Source organism: Limulus polyphemus, unplaced genomic scaffold (genome assembly GCF_000517525.1).
Source record: "Limulus polyphemus unplaced genomic scaffold, Limulus_polyphemus-2.1.2 Scaffold39, whole genome shotgun sequence".
Classification (NCBI taxonomy): domain Eukaryota; kingdom Metazoa; phylum Arthropoda; class Merostomata; order Xiphosura; family Limulidae; genus Limulus; species Limulus polyphemus.
The window spans coordinates 330,992-345,856 of record NW_013665649.1 but is presented as its reverse complement, the minus strand read 5'-3'; the positions used below and the strand labels follow the sequence as shown (position 1 = coordinate 345,856).

Below are 14,865 nucleotides of genomic sequence, written 5' to 3'. Positions count from 1 at the left end.
TCTCAAAGGATCTTGACTTTTCCTGGCAACTCTAGTCTTTTCTAGGTGCCCTCTATTTCAGTATATAAGCCCGGCAAATAATTGCATATATATAGAGATACAGACAGATAACTGAGTCAAGCGAGCGGTAGTGACCGTAATAAAATTGTGCGTGAATCGTTGTGAATTATAGCGTGTGTTGAAGTAAAAGTGACTGTGGAAATTCTGTGTATTGCAAAGTTGTATTGAGAAATAATAAACTAGTTTTATTTAAGAAAGGATTTGTATCGCTGAAGTTTCTCGGGAAGAATTTATATCGGAAATTAACAAATGACCAGAGACGTAACACTATCATAGTTGAATATATAACAAGAATGTGAAAGCGTTTGGCTTAATTTTTACAGACATCAAACAAATTGTAATTAACGTTGACAAACCAAGTTTCACAATCCATTACGATTCCACCAACATCTAAATACAAAAAAAGCAGTATTTATCACTCATGCTTAATATTATAATCTTATAAATATTAGTTGGCCTATAAAACAACTCTTAATAAAATATTCAAGTTATTAACATATTCTACAAACCGTTTAATTCTTCAAACAACCTTTTATAATACAGTTATATGGGATTGCAAGATAATTATCATCAGTAGAGAAATCTGTTATCGTAAAACACAATAAATAAACTCTTCAAAAACCAAGTAAATAGTTCCAGATCCAGCTGAGAACCGTGACGATAATTCAACCTCCTTGATTTCTTCGATTTTTTTCAGCTTCTAAAACCTTTTTACTGTCCTCAACAAAAACCTAAGGAGATAGAATAATAATAGAATATATTCAGTTTCTAAAGCCTTTTTACTGTCCTCAACAAAAACCTAAGGAGATAGAATAATAATAGAATGCATTCAGCTTCTAAAGCCTTTTTATTGTCCTCAACAAAAACCTAAGGAGATAGAATAATAATAGAATGCATTCAGCTTCTAAAGCCTTTTTACTGTCCTCAACAAAAACCTAAGGAGATAGAATAATAATAGAATGCAGGTGTATTACATTATTTTCACTTCTTATGACACAAAGTGACACAGTTAAAAATTTATCTCGCTATACGTATGATTTTATTTTCGTTTTATAAAAGAAGAAATACATAACACCATTCTAAACATATACAAAAAAAGATGAACGTGATGAATACAATGAATTAAATTTCTTGATCCAAACAGAAGATGATAAATGGAGTAATTGTAGTTGTTTCTATAACCTTTTCTATTCCTCTATCTGAATATTCCCTTTTACACTAGTAATGGAATAATGTAGATAGGTTTTGAGTTTGAGAACTAAATATCAATACAACATTTCATATGTTTTATATGTATTTGTAATGGTAGAGGTTTAATTTGAATCTTAATATTTTGGTTGATAATTTTTCATAATGATTCATACAATTACTAGAAAACATATCCCTGGTAACTCAGCAGTAACCTTGAGGGCTTTTGACGTTAAGATTCGAGGTTCTCTTCCTAAAATGAGTGCAGACAGCATACTGTTCAATTTTGCGCTTAAACAAACAAAAGGTTTTGAGCAAATGGTCTACAGAAATACGAAAGATTGATGAAACAAATGGCTAAAAACATCACAGAAATTTAAAAAATACCGTATTTTTAGTTTGGTATTCAGGTTGAGTCAAAACTCTCAATTTTTCCTATTGTTGAGAAGTAGGTATGCAATATCAAACATTTGTTAGCATAGAGTGATTAGACACATATGAGGTCATTTACTACCTGACGTGAAGTCATGATATAAAGATCAAATTAAGATAGTCCTAATACTATCTGTGAAAATAGCAGTCTGAGGTAAAATATGTCGATACAAAAGTTGTAGAGCACAACGATATTACCACATAAAAATTACCTGTTTATCCAAATTTGCTCACCTAAGTACATAATGTAATATATAAAGATACAGTATGTACTTCTACTAAGTCAATTTAACTTACAAAATATATTTAATGTGTAGATCTTCTGCAGAAATACATACTTGTGTACGATTTTTTATGTACTGTTGAGCCTTTGCAAAGAGTTTCACAGGAATTTCTGCACATGTCACACGAAGTTGTTTTTGCTGATCTTACAGAGTTGTAAGCGTGGCATATACCCGTTCTTTGATGTAACCTCACAAGAAGAAATCCAATGTTGTTAGGTTTGAAGATCGTATAGCCCAAGAGTGGCAGGGCTCTTCCAATCTATTGTCCTGGAAAAATTTCATTTAACTAATTGATGACACGGGCATCAAAATTAAGTGGTGCACCATCGAGCTAAAACCACATCCTCTGGTAAGATGCTAACGGTAAATCCTCAACAACTTCAGTCACAAAACCTTACAAATCAGCTGCAAAAACGGCTCCCTGTTAATGTCTTGTTATAGAACACTGGTAAGTTGGTAAACGTTGGTTTACATAAATTTAACTTCATTTAATTAGTTAATTATAGAACACTGGTAAGTTGGTAAACGTTGGTTTACATAAATTTAACTTCATTTAATTAGTTGATGACACGGGCATCAAAATAGGTGGTGCATCATCGAACTGAAACCACATCCTCTGGTAAGATGCTAATGATAAATCCTCAAGAAATTCAAAATTTATTAAATCGAAAATATTATAAAATTGTGCAAATATTTGCGAAACTTGTAAGGAAAACAACGTTTTTGTAGTAATATCCTTGTATGCTACAACTTTTGCTTTGATATATCAGACTGATAGTTTCAGAGATAGCATTTGGATGACCTTGATTTGACGTTTGTATCATGACATAATGTCAGGTATCAAATCACCCCATGTCAGCAGATTTGCCATATCCTACACCTACTGCACAACAATACCAAAAACAGAACTTTTGACTCAGACAAAATACATATTTTCGCTTATGAGTAAAATTATTTCTTCTTTCATAGTGTCTAATCTAGTACCCCCCTCTTTTATTTGTATGATTATATGACCTATCTCCATTGGTATACAGAATGTTCACGAAAAGCACAACTTACCATCAAACTTCGACTCATGTAGTAAGGCTTGTTTATTCCATCGTTCCTCTCGCAGTCCTCGCAGAAGCACAGAAACAAGGTGTCGATAGCCATCTTTAATAGAGAAAGAGGATCATCACAAGGATTATATTTTCCATGGCCTTGAAAACAGTTTTTCCTTTAAATCACAATTAAGATACATTTTCCTGCATAAACTCTTATACAACATGTATCGTTCTCGGACACGTTTTATTTATCCTGATGACAACAACAATAACAGCAATATTATTTTCTGTAGCAAGTCCAGCTGTCTATCAAATAAACACACCTGCTTTCAAACAACACCTATAAAACACCTAATAAGAGTAAATTCGTGTAACTAAAACTTAACAATAAAATTTGCTGGGAACTATATCACTGGGACTTAATGAAGAAAATTAACTTCGTAAAAGTACAGCTTGCATTGAGCTCCATAAACCTCTTTTTTTTTTCTATTAATGATATTAATTTCACAATATCGAACCACAGAGCTAAGCTTTCCTTTCCTCTTACAGAGATTCTGGAATTGTCTTTAAGAGCGAAAGATACTATTTGTACAAATATAACCCAATGACAAGAGAATTTCTGGAATATAACAGTTACCCTACCAGCTTCATCTCAGTCTCCAAGAAGAAAGAAGAGTTCCCAGTCTTAACAATCTATCATAAATCCATAAGATAGGTGAAAAACTCAAATAGGTTATGCCACAAGTTCAATGTTAAAATATTTTTTCACGTCTGGAAAAAACATCCTAATGCAAGTGAAACGACCCAACAAGAATTAAAACAAAAATAACTAACCCATAAAATACTATGTTCATGTGAAAATACATAAATTGAAGAAATTGGTCAAACTAACAAGCAAATACTAAGATAATATAAGGACACAACAAGATTAATACATCCAAAAAAATCACCACTGGCAGAAAACATAATCACAAAACAGGCCATATCGTAAACTGGGACCAACATGAAATTCTAGACACGACTTTTCATTGGAAAATCAGGAAAATTAAAATGCACGAGTATAAGAACTACTCGTACAGATATTTCTATATTCATAAGAATGTTGATGACGAAACATTTAAAATTTAAATTACGATGAGCTAATTACTTCTCCACTACATATTTTTCAAATGCAAAACATTGCAACTTATGTAAACTGATAGCTGACATTTTCAACATTGGTAAAATTTAACTGTGTAGAACGTTCCACATAATATCGAATTTCATAAATGATAAGTGACATTACCTCGTAAATCCCCAGGAAACAATGAGAAACAAGAAAGGCGAAGATACATGCGACTGTTACAGGAACCCACGTGTAGTTCACTCCGGGTTTATCCTAAAATTGAAACGTAAATGTTAAGAAATACATTACATACACTATCTAAGTATTATATTTTTAAACTTCTCCAATATTCTGTGCTTAATTAAATGATCATTTTGTTTCTAAGTTAAATGATCAATACCATTATGCTATTTGTACTTAGAATCAAAAGGTAAAATAACAGCAATACTATATTTAACAGGGTAGCCTTAAAGCACTGCAACGACAAAATGTAAAGATGTAAATTACTTTACAGAATGTAAATTACTTCTGATACGTAACTTCATCTAATCAAATGACTTTTGACTTAGCTGAGTTGGTGTGAGTTGACAGAATTTGTTTATTTTTGAATTTCGCGCAAAGCTACATGAGGGCTATCTGCGCTAGCCGTCCCTAATTTAGCAGTGTAAGATTAGAGGGAAGGCAGCTAGTCATCACCATCCACCGTCAACTCTTGGGCTACTCTTTTACCAACGAATAGTGGGATTGACCGTCACATTATAACGCCCCCACGGCTGAAAGGGCGAGCATGTTTGGTGTGATAGCATTTGAAACTGCTATCTTGGTTCGTATTTGGTATTTTCAGTCCGAAAGATACATTATGCGAGACATGGGTAAATTAGCCAAGTCAAAGACCCCAAGGTTCGGGCATAACATCCCTATGTTAGAACTGCTGAAAGCAGGGAGGGAAACCAGTCAGTAACACATGCCGCCTATGCAGTTACCCCTAACCGAATTTGACTTTCACAGTTATAATGCTCCACACAGCTGAAATTGCAGAATGGTCAAGCAGTGTATCGTGGGGTCGAACCTTGGACCTTCCATTCGCAAAGCCAACATGCTAACCACTAAGCCATGTTAGTCTCGAGCTGGTCATGTAGATTTCATTACCTAATGTTGACTACTATATTTCATAATAAAATTTATAAAACTATATGTTAAATACTAGATCTAACTGGTGAATAATAGATTACCATAATGCTAAAATTAAATAAATAAAAGAGAACTAAAAACATCATATATATAAATTATATTAATATTGTATGTAAAAAAATACTCCAGAACCATGTTCTTCAGTTATTCTAATAAGTCTAATTGGTAGTACTGTAATGGCCGATGTTACTGTAGTTTAGAGTTGTTACTATTAATGCTAACAAATGTTGGGCTAAAAGCATACTGCAAAATGTTCAGAAACTAATTAAATCATGTATGTTTCTACCATTTCCACACGCTTTTTTATTATTTGTGAGGCTGATACGACGAAAAAATATACCTTTATAAGTTCTAGTCCAATAAAAGCGGTTGCCACGGTAACGCCAGCTTTGCCAAGAAGCAGGACGAAATCTCCAACAGAATTTATGGCTGCCACCCGTAGTATGTTGTTCGACAGAAGGTGGAAAGCTTTCTGTGCTGCTTTACAGAATGGGTAGCCATATATTGCTAGAAGAAGACAGATTGGGAGAATTTAAATCATCAAAATTATAGCACATAATTATAACAACTAAATATATGGACGGTACGGAGATAAAAATGAGAACTTTTTAGGCTTAAACTTCTTTCTATAAAACTACGCTCATGATAGAATGGTCTTCATATCCAATAATTTCGATCATAATTGGTTAATTGTTGTGAAATTCAGTATTACAGTTCGCCAACTTAATCTAGTCCACACTGAAAAAAATGTTGTTCAAGCAATTGATGATATAAATAGCGTCTGAACCACTACTATATCTGTCGCATCCCAGCTGGCCTGATGAAGCCTGGCATTGAGCAAAAGAGGCCTCATCGGTACTGGATATAAGAGATGTAGTGTAGTTGACATAATGTATTCTTCTTTACTTTCACTCATAAACTCTTATAGTGTATAAAAGGGTGTTCAAATCTATAGTAATGATACAAATATGAATGCCTAGACTTTAGAGACTTGGTTTTTTTCGCACTATTGCGATGGTTCTGTTTATAGACTATTGTTATACAGCATAATTTGCAATCCAACAAGCTTTTGCGCAATACAGTGGGGTAAATGTTGTTCCAAATCACCTTTACATGTTTCCCAAATTCCATGAACCGTGCATGGGTAAAGAAGTTTGAGGATCCCATTTAGGAATTCAAAGACACAAACGTCCATGGGAGATTTCTGTAAGTGGTATGTCATGAATTCCATGGAAGATGTTTGTAAATGGTACGTCATGAATTCCATGGGAGATATCTAAGTGGTGTGTCATGAATTCCATGGAAGATGTTTGTAAGTGCTATGTCATGAATTCCATGGAAGATGTTTGTAAGTGGTATGTCATGAATTCCATGGAAGATGTTTGTAAATGGTACATCATGAATTCCATGAGAGATATCTAAGTGGTATGTCATGAATTCCATGGAAGATGTTTGTAAGTGCTATGTCATGAATTCCATGGAAGATGTTTGTAAGTGGTATGTCATGAATTCCATGGAAGATGTTTGTAAATGGTACGTCATGAATTCCATGGGAGATGTTTGTAAGTGGTATGTCATGAATTCCATGGAAGATGTTTGTAAGTGGTACGTCATGAATTCCCGTTAGCACTCGTAACTTTCAGAAAAACTGGAATATTGTTTTGGGCCTGTGTGTCTGGATTCTTTGTCTTAATTGTTATTGAGTCGGTAAAAAAAGATGGCATTTCCTCTTTATATAGTGTTATTAGCAAGTTATCTTAATAATATGCAACGTTCACCTTGGCGTTTTTCTCAAGCATCCGAGTATTTAATATACCACAATCAACCCTTGAATAAACCTCTACGACATGCTATGTGACATTGTTGAAATGTTATATCACTAGCAGAATGGTAATAAATGATGTGAACTTTGCAGATACTTTGTTCAATGTGACGTCATACATCTGTATATCGCATGTCAGCTAACACTAATACAGCTTTAAGCAGATGGTCTGGCGCTCTGCTATGTCCTCTAAGAAAAGTGTGTGAATACGACTCTTGCATCGCTTTTGTAGACCTAAATTCGTGTATACTATCTTGCTTAACGCCACAAGAGAGGTGTCTACTTAAACTGCAGTGAACTACAATGTTTTTAGGTTACTTCTAGAAATATGCTGTTTAACTTTATTCTCTACTTTCGGTGTGTGACTGGTAGCCGGTTTTTGTTTACCTTGTTTTACCGGTATAGTTAAAACTACAAATATTCCTTTCTTCACACCGCTAAAATTTCTTGTCTTGCAAGCTTTTAGAATCGCGGAATAGGAAAACTTTGTATTGGAAAGTTCTGTAATGTAAACCTTCTAGATTTGCAATAAGAGAGTCAAGATTTAACTTGTTTAGTCAGGGGTGATGGCGAGGAGGCAAGGGTGACCGGATATGTAAATCGTTAAAATAGATTGTTTATTTTGTTCTCAACCACTGGGCTGTCTGTGCTTTGCCAACCATGGGTATGGAAACCCGATTTTCTGGCGTTAAAAGCCCTCATTTTAACTATTGAGCTAACCTTCTTAGAGCTCCAGCATTTAGGAACAACGTTGCCTGGCTAAGGATTAAAAACTATGCAAATAACGTGTTCTAATGTCTGTATTATATATTTTATCATTAAGTTGTAGTACAAAAATATAGCTACTTTGAAATTTGTGGTTCTTCTTAAGGTCAAGTCTCTATGAGTGAAGGCACTTTGCTGAATAATCCATATTGTTCCTAAATAAGCTCTAAAAGTGTTTTACTCTAATTGTTAGATCTACTAGTCAGCTCTTAACACAATTAAACTCTACTCAATAAAGCTAGAAATATTTCATAATATTGCACGACATATTTTAACTAATACACAAAATTACATAACATTTTTTTCGTGGGTATCTAGATACTTTAATACCCTGTTTTTAATGATGATGTGAAATGATAAATGAGTTGAAACTAACATTTCCTATGATTTTTCTAAAAGTTTAATGCGATTATGATGAGAATGTTACGTCACCAAAATAATGAACTAACCCATGCACGAGGCTTAGGACGATAAACCTATTATCCTTGTACGGTAGGTCAATTAAAGTAAAAATGTTAATATTCTATTAATATAAAAATCGGCTATACGTATACCCATTTCCACTTAAAAAATTCAGTTCACTAATTGGACGAAATGTTTTTCTTTAGTTTTTAGGTTTTTAATTTTTTTTAAATAAAATAATTTTATGCATTTTTATACCTTTGATAGCATTAAGCTCAAGAAATCCTGAATTTCAAATTCGCAATGTAACAAAATATTTAAGAATGTGCATTGCAAGTTACAACACGAAATATTAACCACTTATAAATTTCTGTTAGATATTAAATAAAAAACAAATGAAAATAAACAGGATGGCATTAATAAGTAGCAAAAATACAATGTTTTAAAAAGTTTTTCGCTTTAATTCTTCAGTACATCCAAAAAGAAAGCTGAATCTGGAGTGAAAAGCTTACCTATTTCAATAAAGGCATTTCGGTTCAAAAAGATCAAGAACTTTTCAAAACACCACAGACAGCAGCTGCAACATTTAATGGCTGTGTTACACCATGTTGGATGTTTCTTCATGCTGCAAAATGACCGCAGAAACACGGAAAAGTAATAGATTATACTAAATACACAAGAACGTACGTGGTATATAGTGAGAGAAAGGTAACTTAAACGGTACCAGAATACGTGAACAGTATATTACATATGGTATTAAATATATAAACCGACTTTAGACACAATGTGAACTTGAATAAAACAACGAATTCACTTAACTGAAATTGTAATAAATTACGCACATATAACTTCTTGTGTGTGTATATATATATTTGAAATCAACTGAAAAAATACCTATTTCTTCTTATAATTTTAATTCGTCAATCCTCACTGATCTAAACGTAATATGAGAAAAGTATTAATTATGTTCTTTGTTACCACGTAATCATATCAAAGCAGTGGATTAAAATGTATTTTCTACACTTTAATTCACTGCCTTGGTTTTACATATTTTCTACACTTTAATTCACTGTCATGATTTCCATATTTTCTACACTTTAATCCACTGTCTTGTTTTTCCATATCTTTATATGGAAATCATGACAGTGAATTAAAGTGTAGAATATATGTAAACCAAGTGGGATTGACCGTCACATTATAACACCCTCACGGCTGAAAGGGCGAGCAAGTTTGGTGGGACAGGGATTCGAACCCGCGACCCTCAAATTGTGAGATGAGTGCCCTAGCCACCTGGCCATGCCGGGCCTATTCACTTTTAAAGATTGCTGTATCATCGCCTTCTTAACGTGATCGTACATGAGAGATTTATCTAAAATTATGATCCTAATCTAAAGTGAAGTAAAATGTTATTAGAACCTCATTTTTCTCGTTAGAACTTTACAGAATACATTTCTTTCAAAATAAGCAAGAGCTAATTACAGTTTCTACAATCTAGCTATGACAAGGTACAAATACCGTTATTAGATAATGTAAATGGTGTCCCTGAGTTGATGTTTATACAAAGCAAGTGTCAGGTGACCAGTCATGTGACTTGGTATGCAAATATCTACTACTTGATTCTATACCCATAAACATTCAATTGATACTAAGAATTTTTCAGTCCAAGAAATGATTAGAAAACGTTTATTAATGAAGTTCTTGACCACGTCAGACACTAAAGAAGTTGTCCATATACGTGATACCTCAGAATGAGTGAGTCAATGAGATTCTAATGTAATATGGCTCCTTCCTTTATCAAAGCTGCATCCAGTTAACCATCACTAGCTGAAGATGAATCGTTTGCTGAAAAGCGTCTTCTTAGATCATCTAATACGTGTTTCATCAGATCGAAGTCTGGTGAGCGTACTGGCCAATCCATTCGCTCGATATCTTCTCTTCCAGGAAGTTGCTAAACGGTTGAGTACGGTGGAGATGTGTGTTATCATCCATCAGAAAAAAAAAACATCTAACCAACTGCACTTGCATATAGTGACACTTACGCTTGCATGACTGCTTCCCTACATCATATGCCTTCACAATGCCACGTCTTTGAACATAAGGGTTAATGTGGCCACTAGTACTGATCATTTCCCATACCAGTATGCCACCACTATCATAGACGTGTCTTTCTTCCGTGAAACTGGTGGTTGGATCTGATCCAGAGCTCACAAAATATGTGTAAGTCTTATACATTTGGTTGCAATATGAAGCATGATTCATCTGTCATAAGATATTTGCCAACATGTCGTTTGATCAATCCACACATTCTTGACACGAATAAAGACAGGCTTTTTTGTGATGATGAGATTAAAACGTCCAAATATCTTTGTATGGTATCCTCTGATTCACTGATTTACTGTTTGGATAGTAGCCGCAAATAACAGGAGGAACTGCCAGGATAATTATTACAGAGTTAAAGCTAGAACTTTTACTTAACTGAGTTGAAGAAAAGAGACTGTATAAGCAAAATCTTAAACAAAGTAAAATTAATCTTTATTTATGAAACAAAAGTCAAAAGACAAATGCAAATTACGTCAGATAGCGCTTCTGAGTGACAGAAAAAGAAGTTTGAATTCTTAACTGTTCTCGAAATATCTGTGAATGCTCTAAAAATAATTCTAAGATTAGCAACAGATTCATTCGACGGGAATCGAAGTTTAATGATGAACAATAGTACGACGGCATCAACAACAAACATTTGGCACGTGTGTGAACAGTACCAAACATTTAATTCTTGAACGCTTCGGAATATAGATATATTCCATCTTCAGCAAGCTACATTGAACAAGGTAAAATATTAGGTATAAGAATTTCTAAAGTTCCAACATTTTGTAAAGAGGAATTAAAATACAGAGTAAAAGGATGGGGTCAATTACAAAAAACAAAAGCAAGAACAAAGAGATAGTGCAACAATTATAACCATATTATACAAGTTATTCCAAACAGATTTAATTCCAGCGATGTTGTCCTATTATTTAAAATTTGGAGTTCATTTATAATAAATAAAGGTTCTTTAATTAAAAGTTTAATATTGGACGATCCAGATGAGATGACTTTAGAATTTGTAATCGAGATGGGGCGGTTGTTGTTTTCATTATGTGTGCTAATTACGGAGTCTGGAGGATTTGATAGTTGTTTACCAGTTCTACTTGATACTCCCATAGGTTCGCAGGTGTACTTGGCGAATAGTTTTTCCAATGTAAGTAATATTAAAGCCACCGCTTGTGTAATTATACACGATTCTGCAACGTGACAAGGGTAGGTAATACGTCTTTAGATCTGAATAGATTTTGAATCTTGAAAGGTGATTTAAATATCATTTGTAATTGAACTTGTGGATAAAAAGTTTTAATTATTCTTGAAATCTATGACTTCAATATGAAACTTTGTTTACCTTAAAAAAGGACGATCAGTCTTAATGGGTATTTGTCTACAGTAAATGGTTTCTTTGGGGGTTCAATTCTGTTAGAAAAGAACTTTCGTGTTAGGGCTTGAATTAAATGCCAGGTGTTTATTTCGGTATGAAGAGAGAGGTAGCCAGAACAGATGGATTATTTAAATTCAAAACACCCTAACATCAATTTTACTTGTGAAACTGAAAAAAAAGGGTAAATTGCCCTTTCAAATCAGCAGATTATATAATCAGTTTACAACACCTGTTTATCATAAGAAAACGTGTACAAGTTTACGTACTCATTTCGATATTCTTATTCCGACCACCTTTAAACGTAACTTTATATAAATTCAGTCTTCTCAATAGAACATATGTGGATGTCTGTAAGTGAACTGAAAGTGCGCATATTTGAAAACTCTCAGTAACTAAACAGTTTACCGTTCTAAGGTAAGAGAAATATTAAAATGGTACTTTTCCAAATACCACATTAGTTGGGAACCTTGCAAGCTTCACTATCAGTTTCGTCTTTATGGTGTTGTTCAAACTTTTGAGAACACACTGTATTTCCTTCTCTTTTCTATACAACTGAAAAATAGACCACCTGACTCTTGTTTTGCATAGAAACGAACTCAGAACACTATAAGTGGTACAAAAATTTATATTAATAAGAGGTTCTCTCTTTTCTCTGACTTCTTTAAAATTAGTTTTGACAAACACTAGCAGATCAACTTGAAATACTCTTAGCACATAGAGCTGTTACGAATTATAGAAAAAAAGGAAGAAAATTATAAAATCTAACTATATATGTACGTGTGTGTGTCATAATATATGTATATATATAATCCGAATATACTTACTGTCGTTCCAAACACTTGAAGATCGCTCGGATCAGTTTAAGCAGCGCAACAACAAAAGATCCCAAAGCAACAGAACCCAAATGGTAACGAATCAAGTTGTACAGACTTGTAAGGATGGGTGTACTTAGTTTCTTTTTATCCCTAAAAAACAGCAATACATTACCGGTAAAACTACTATTACAAATACTACTAATGTTACAAAGTTTTCAATTAACATACTGTTTATTTTTTGAAGTTTTACGGAATTTACTCGAAACTTTTATCGTAAAAGACACCAATATCTAAAAGAGTAAATCACTGTAAACTATGTGGTTTAGATATTACAAAGAAGTGCTTCCATGTCGAATGTAATCACTGAGTACCAAAATCCTAAACAAATCATAAGTTTTAAAGGCTATCGTTTGTACATATTTTAAAATATTTTTTAGTTTAATAACGTTTTAAAAACAATAAAAAATTTTAAGGTTTTGATTGTAACTAGAGTAAGAAGCTATAAAGTTGATGACCTAATCGTATGTTCAAACATGGTGATGTTTCTGATCTACATTACCCTCTCGTGGATTTATCATGAACTATCTGCGTGCTCATCACATACAATATGACTTAAATGTACTACCTATATCATCATGCCCTCTGGCAGTCAAAAGTTTAATGTATGTATTAGTTGGTTATTATTTTAAATCCTGATTCGCCCAAATTCTTGAAATGTATGACTTCAGTATGAAACTTTGGGGGTTCAATTTTGTTAGAAAAGAACTTTCGTGTTAGGGCTTGAATAAAATGCAAGGTGTTTATTTCGGTATGAAATCATAAGTTTTAAAGGCTATTGTTTGTACATATTTTAAATTATTTTTCGTTTAATAACGTTTTAAAAACAATAATTTATCTATTAGTGAACTTAACGAAGAAAAATATAGATATCACACTGAATTAATGGAAGTTCTCAATATTGGATAATACCGTTTTAGTGGTGTATTATGATAAATAACGCTTCAAATAAAAAATGAAATAAGTTATATTGTTATTCACTCTATAATCTAATGTTTTCTGAATCGATAGGAAAAGCTATTGAAACAGACCTTGTGAAAAACCACGTGGCAACGGCACCTGCTATGACAACGTGTTGACAAGATATGACAAACTGAGTGAACCAAAACAGAGCAAAGAGATGGTACCACTTCATCAGCTGTGAGGGAAAAGAAAATATTATTATTTTACAAATCTATATATATATATCTTCAATGTCAAATGAAAATATTATTATTTTACAAATCTATATGTATATATATATATCTTCAATGTCAAATGAAAATATTATTATTTTACAAATCTATATGTATATATATCTTCAATGTCAAATGAAAATATTATTATTTTACAAATCTATATGTATATATATCTTCAATGTCAAATGAAAATATTTGCAGAAAATGGTCAAGCGATGCATCATTACTAACTTGGAACTCACTTAAAAACACAATTAAGGAACATCTCGTGATATATTGTAGCCCAATGGATATATAAGTTTATAGATGGTTAATTGGATTTTATAAGAACGATTTATAAAACTAATGCTGTGACATGTCGTCGCAGATGCAAACCGCCATGACACCATGGGCATCAAGTGTAGCATTTATACGTCTGAATCGTGACAAATTCCTGATCGTGAATAGATATATGGTAGGAGAAATATGTCACAATTCTTTTCAAGGAAGGGTGTTATATTCGTATATTAGATTGTTGGACAACAATTCAAAGAAAGTATTCTTCAGTGTTCTCCATGGAATCGGGATAAAAACTCCAGTAATATAGCGATTACGACAGCAATGAACTCTGAAACCACATCCCCAAAACAATCGGGAGCAACGCCTTCACTCGCGTAATGAAGGCCAGAACCTTCCGACCCAAAAAGTCATTGCCATAAAGCTGAGCATACCTGCTAATACTGCGAACAAGATAATAAACAAGGATTTGAAGCTGATAATTAAAGTCTCACAAGCTTCCATCCATACTGATAACAACAATAACTGTTTTTATGAGAAAGATGGCCGGATAAACTAGAATCATAGTAATCCCACTCTAACATATACTTATCAGTTATCCCAGTGCTCCCACTCTAACATATACTTATCAGTTATCCCAGTGCTCCCACTCTAACACATACTTATCAGTTATTCCAGTGCTCCCACTCTAACACATACTTATCAGTTATCCCAGTGCTCCCACTCTAACACATACTTATCAGTTATCCCAGTGCTCCCACTCTAACACATACTTATCAGT

At 33.3% G+C, this 14,865-nt stretch overlaps 1 protein-coding gene across 1 annotated transcript in view; it reads right to left on the bottom strand.

Annotated features, from left to right (window-relative positions):
• Window positions 1-262: 262 nt before the first annotated feature.
• Window positions 263-14,865, bottom strand: part of LOC106461454 (choline transporter-like protein 1) — a 27,102-nt gene continuing 12,499 nt past the window's right edge. The window contains exons 7-13 of the mRNA XM_022388699.1: window positions 13,662-13,768; window positions 12,583-12,723; window positions 8,805-8,917; window positions 5,644-5,810; window positions 4,293-4,385; window positions 3,024-3,116; window positions 263-791 (exon numbers count right to left, since the gene is read on the bottom strand). Coding sequence (XP_022244407.1) covers window positions 726-791; window positions 3,024-3,116; window positions 4,293-4,385; window positions 5,644-5,810; window positions 8,805-8,917; window positions 12,583-12,723; window positions 13,662-13,768 — 780 coding nt within the window. The 3' untranslated portion in view covers window positions 263-725. The remainder of the gene's footprint in view (window positions 792-3,023; window positions 3,117-4,292; window positions 4,386-5,643; window positions 5,811-8,804; window positions 8,918-12,582; window positions 12,724-13,661; window positions 13,769-14,865) is intronic.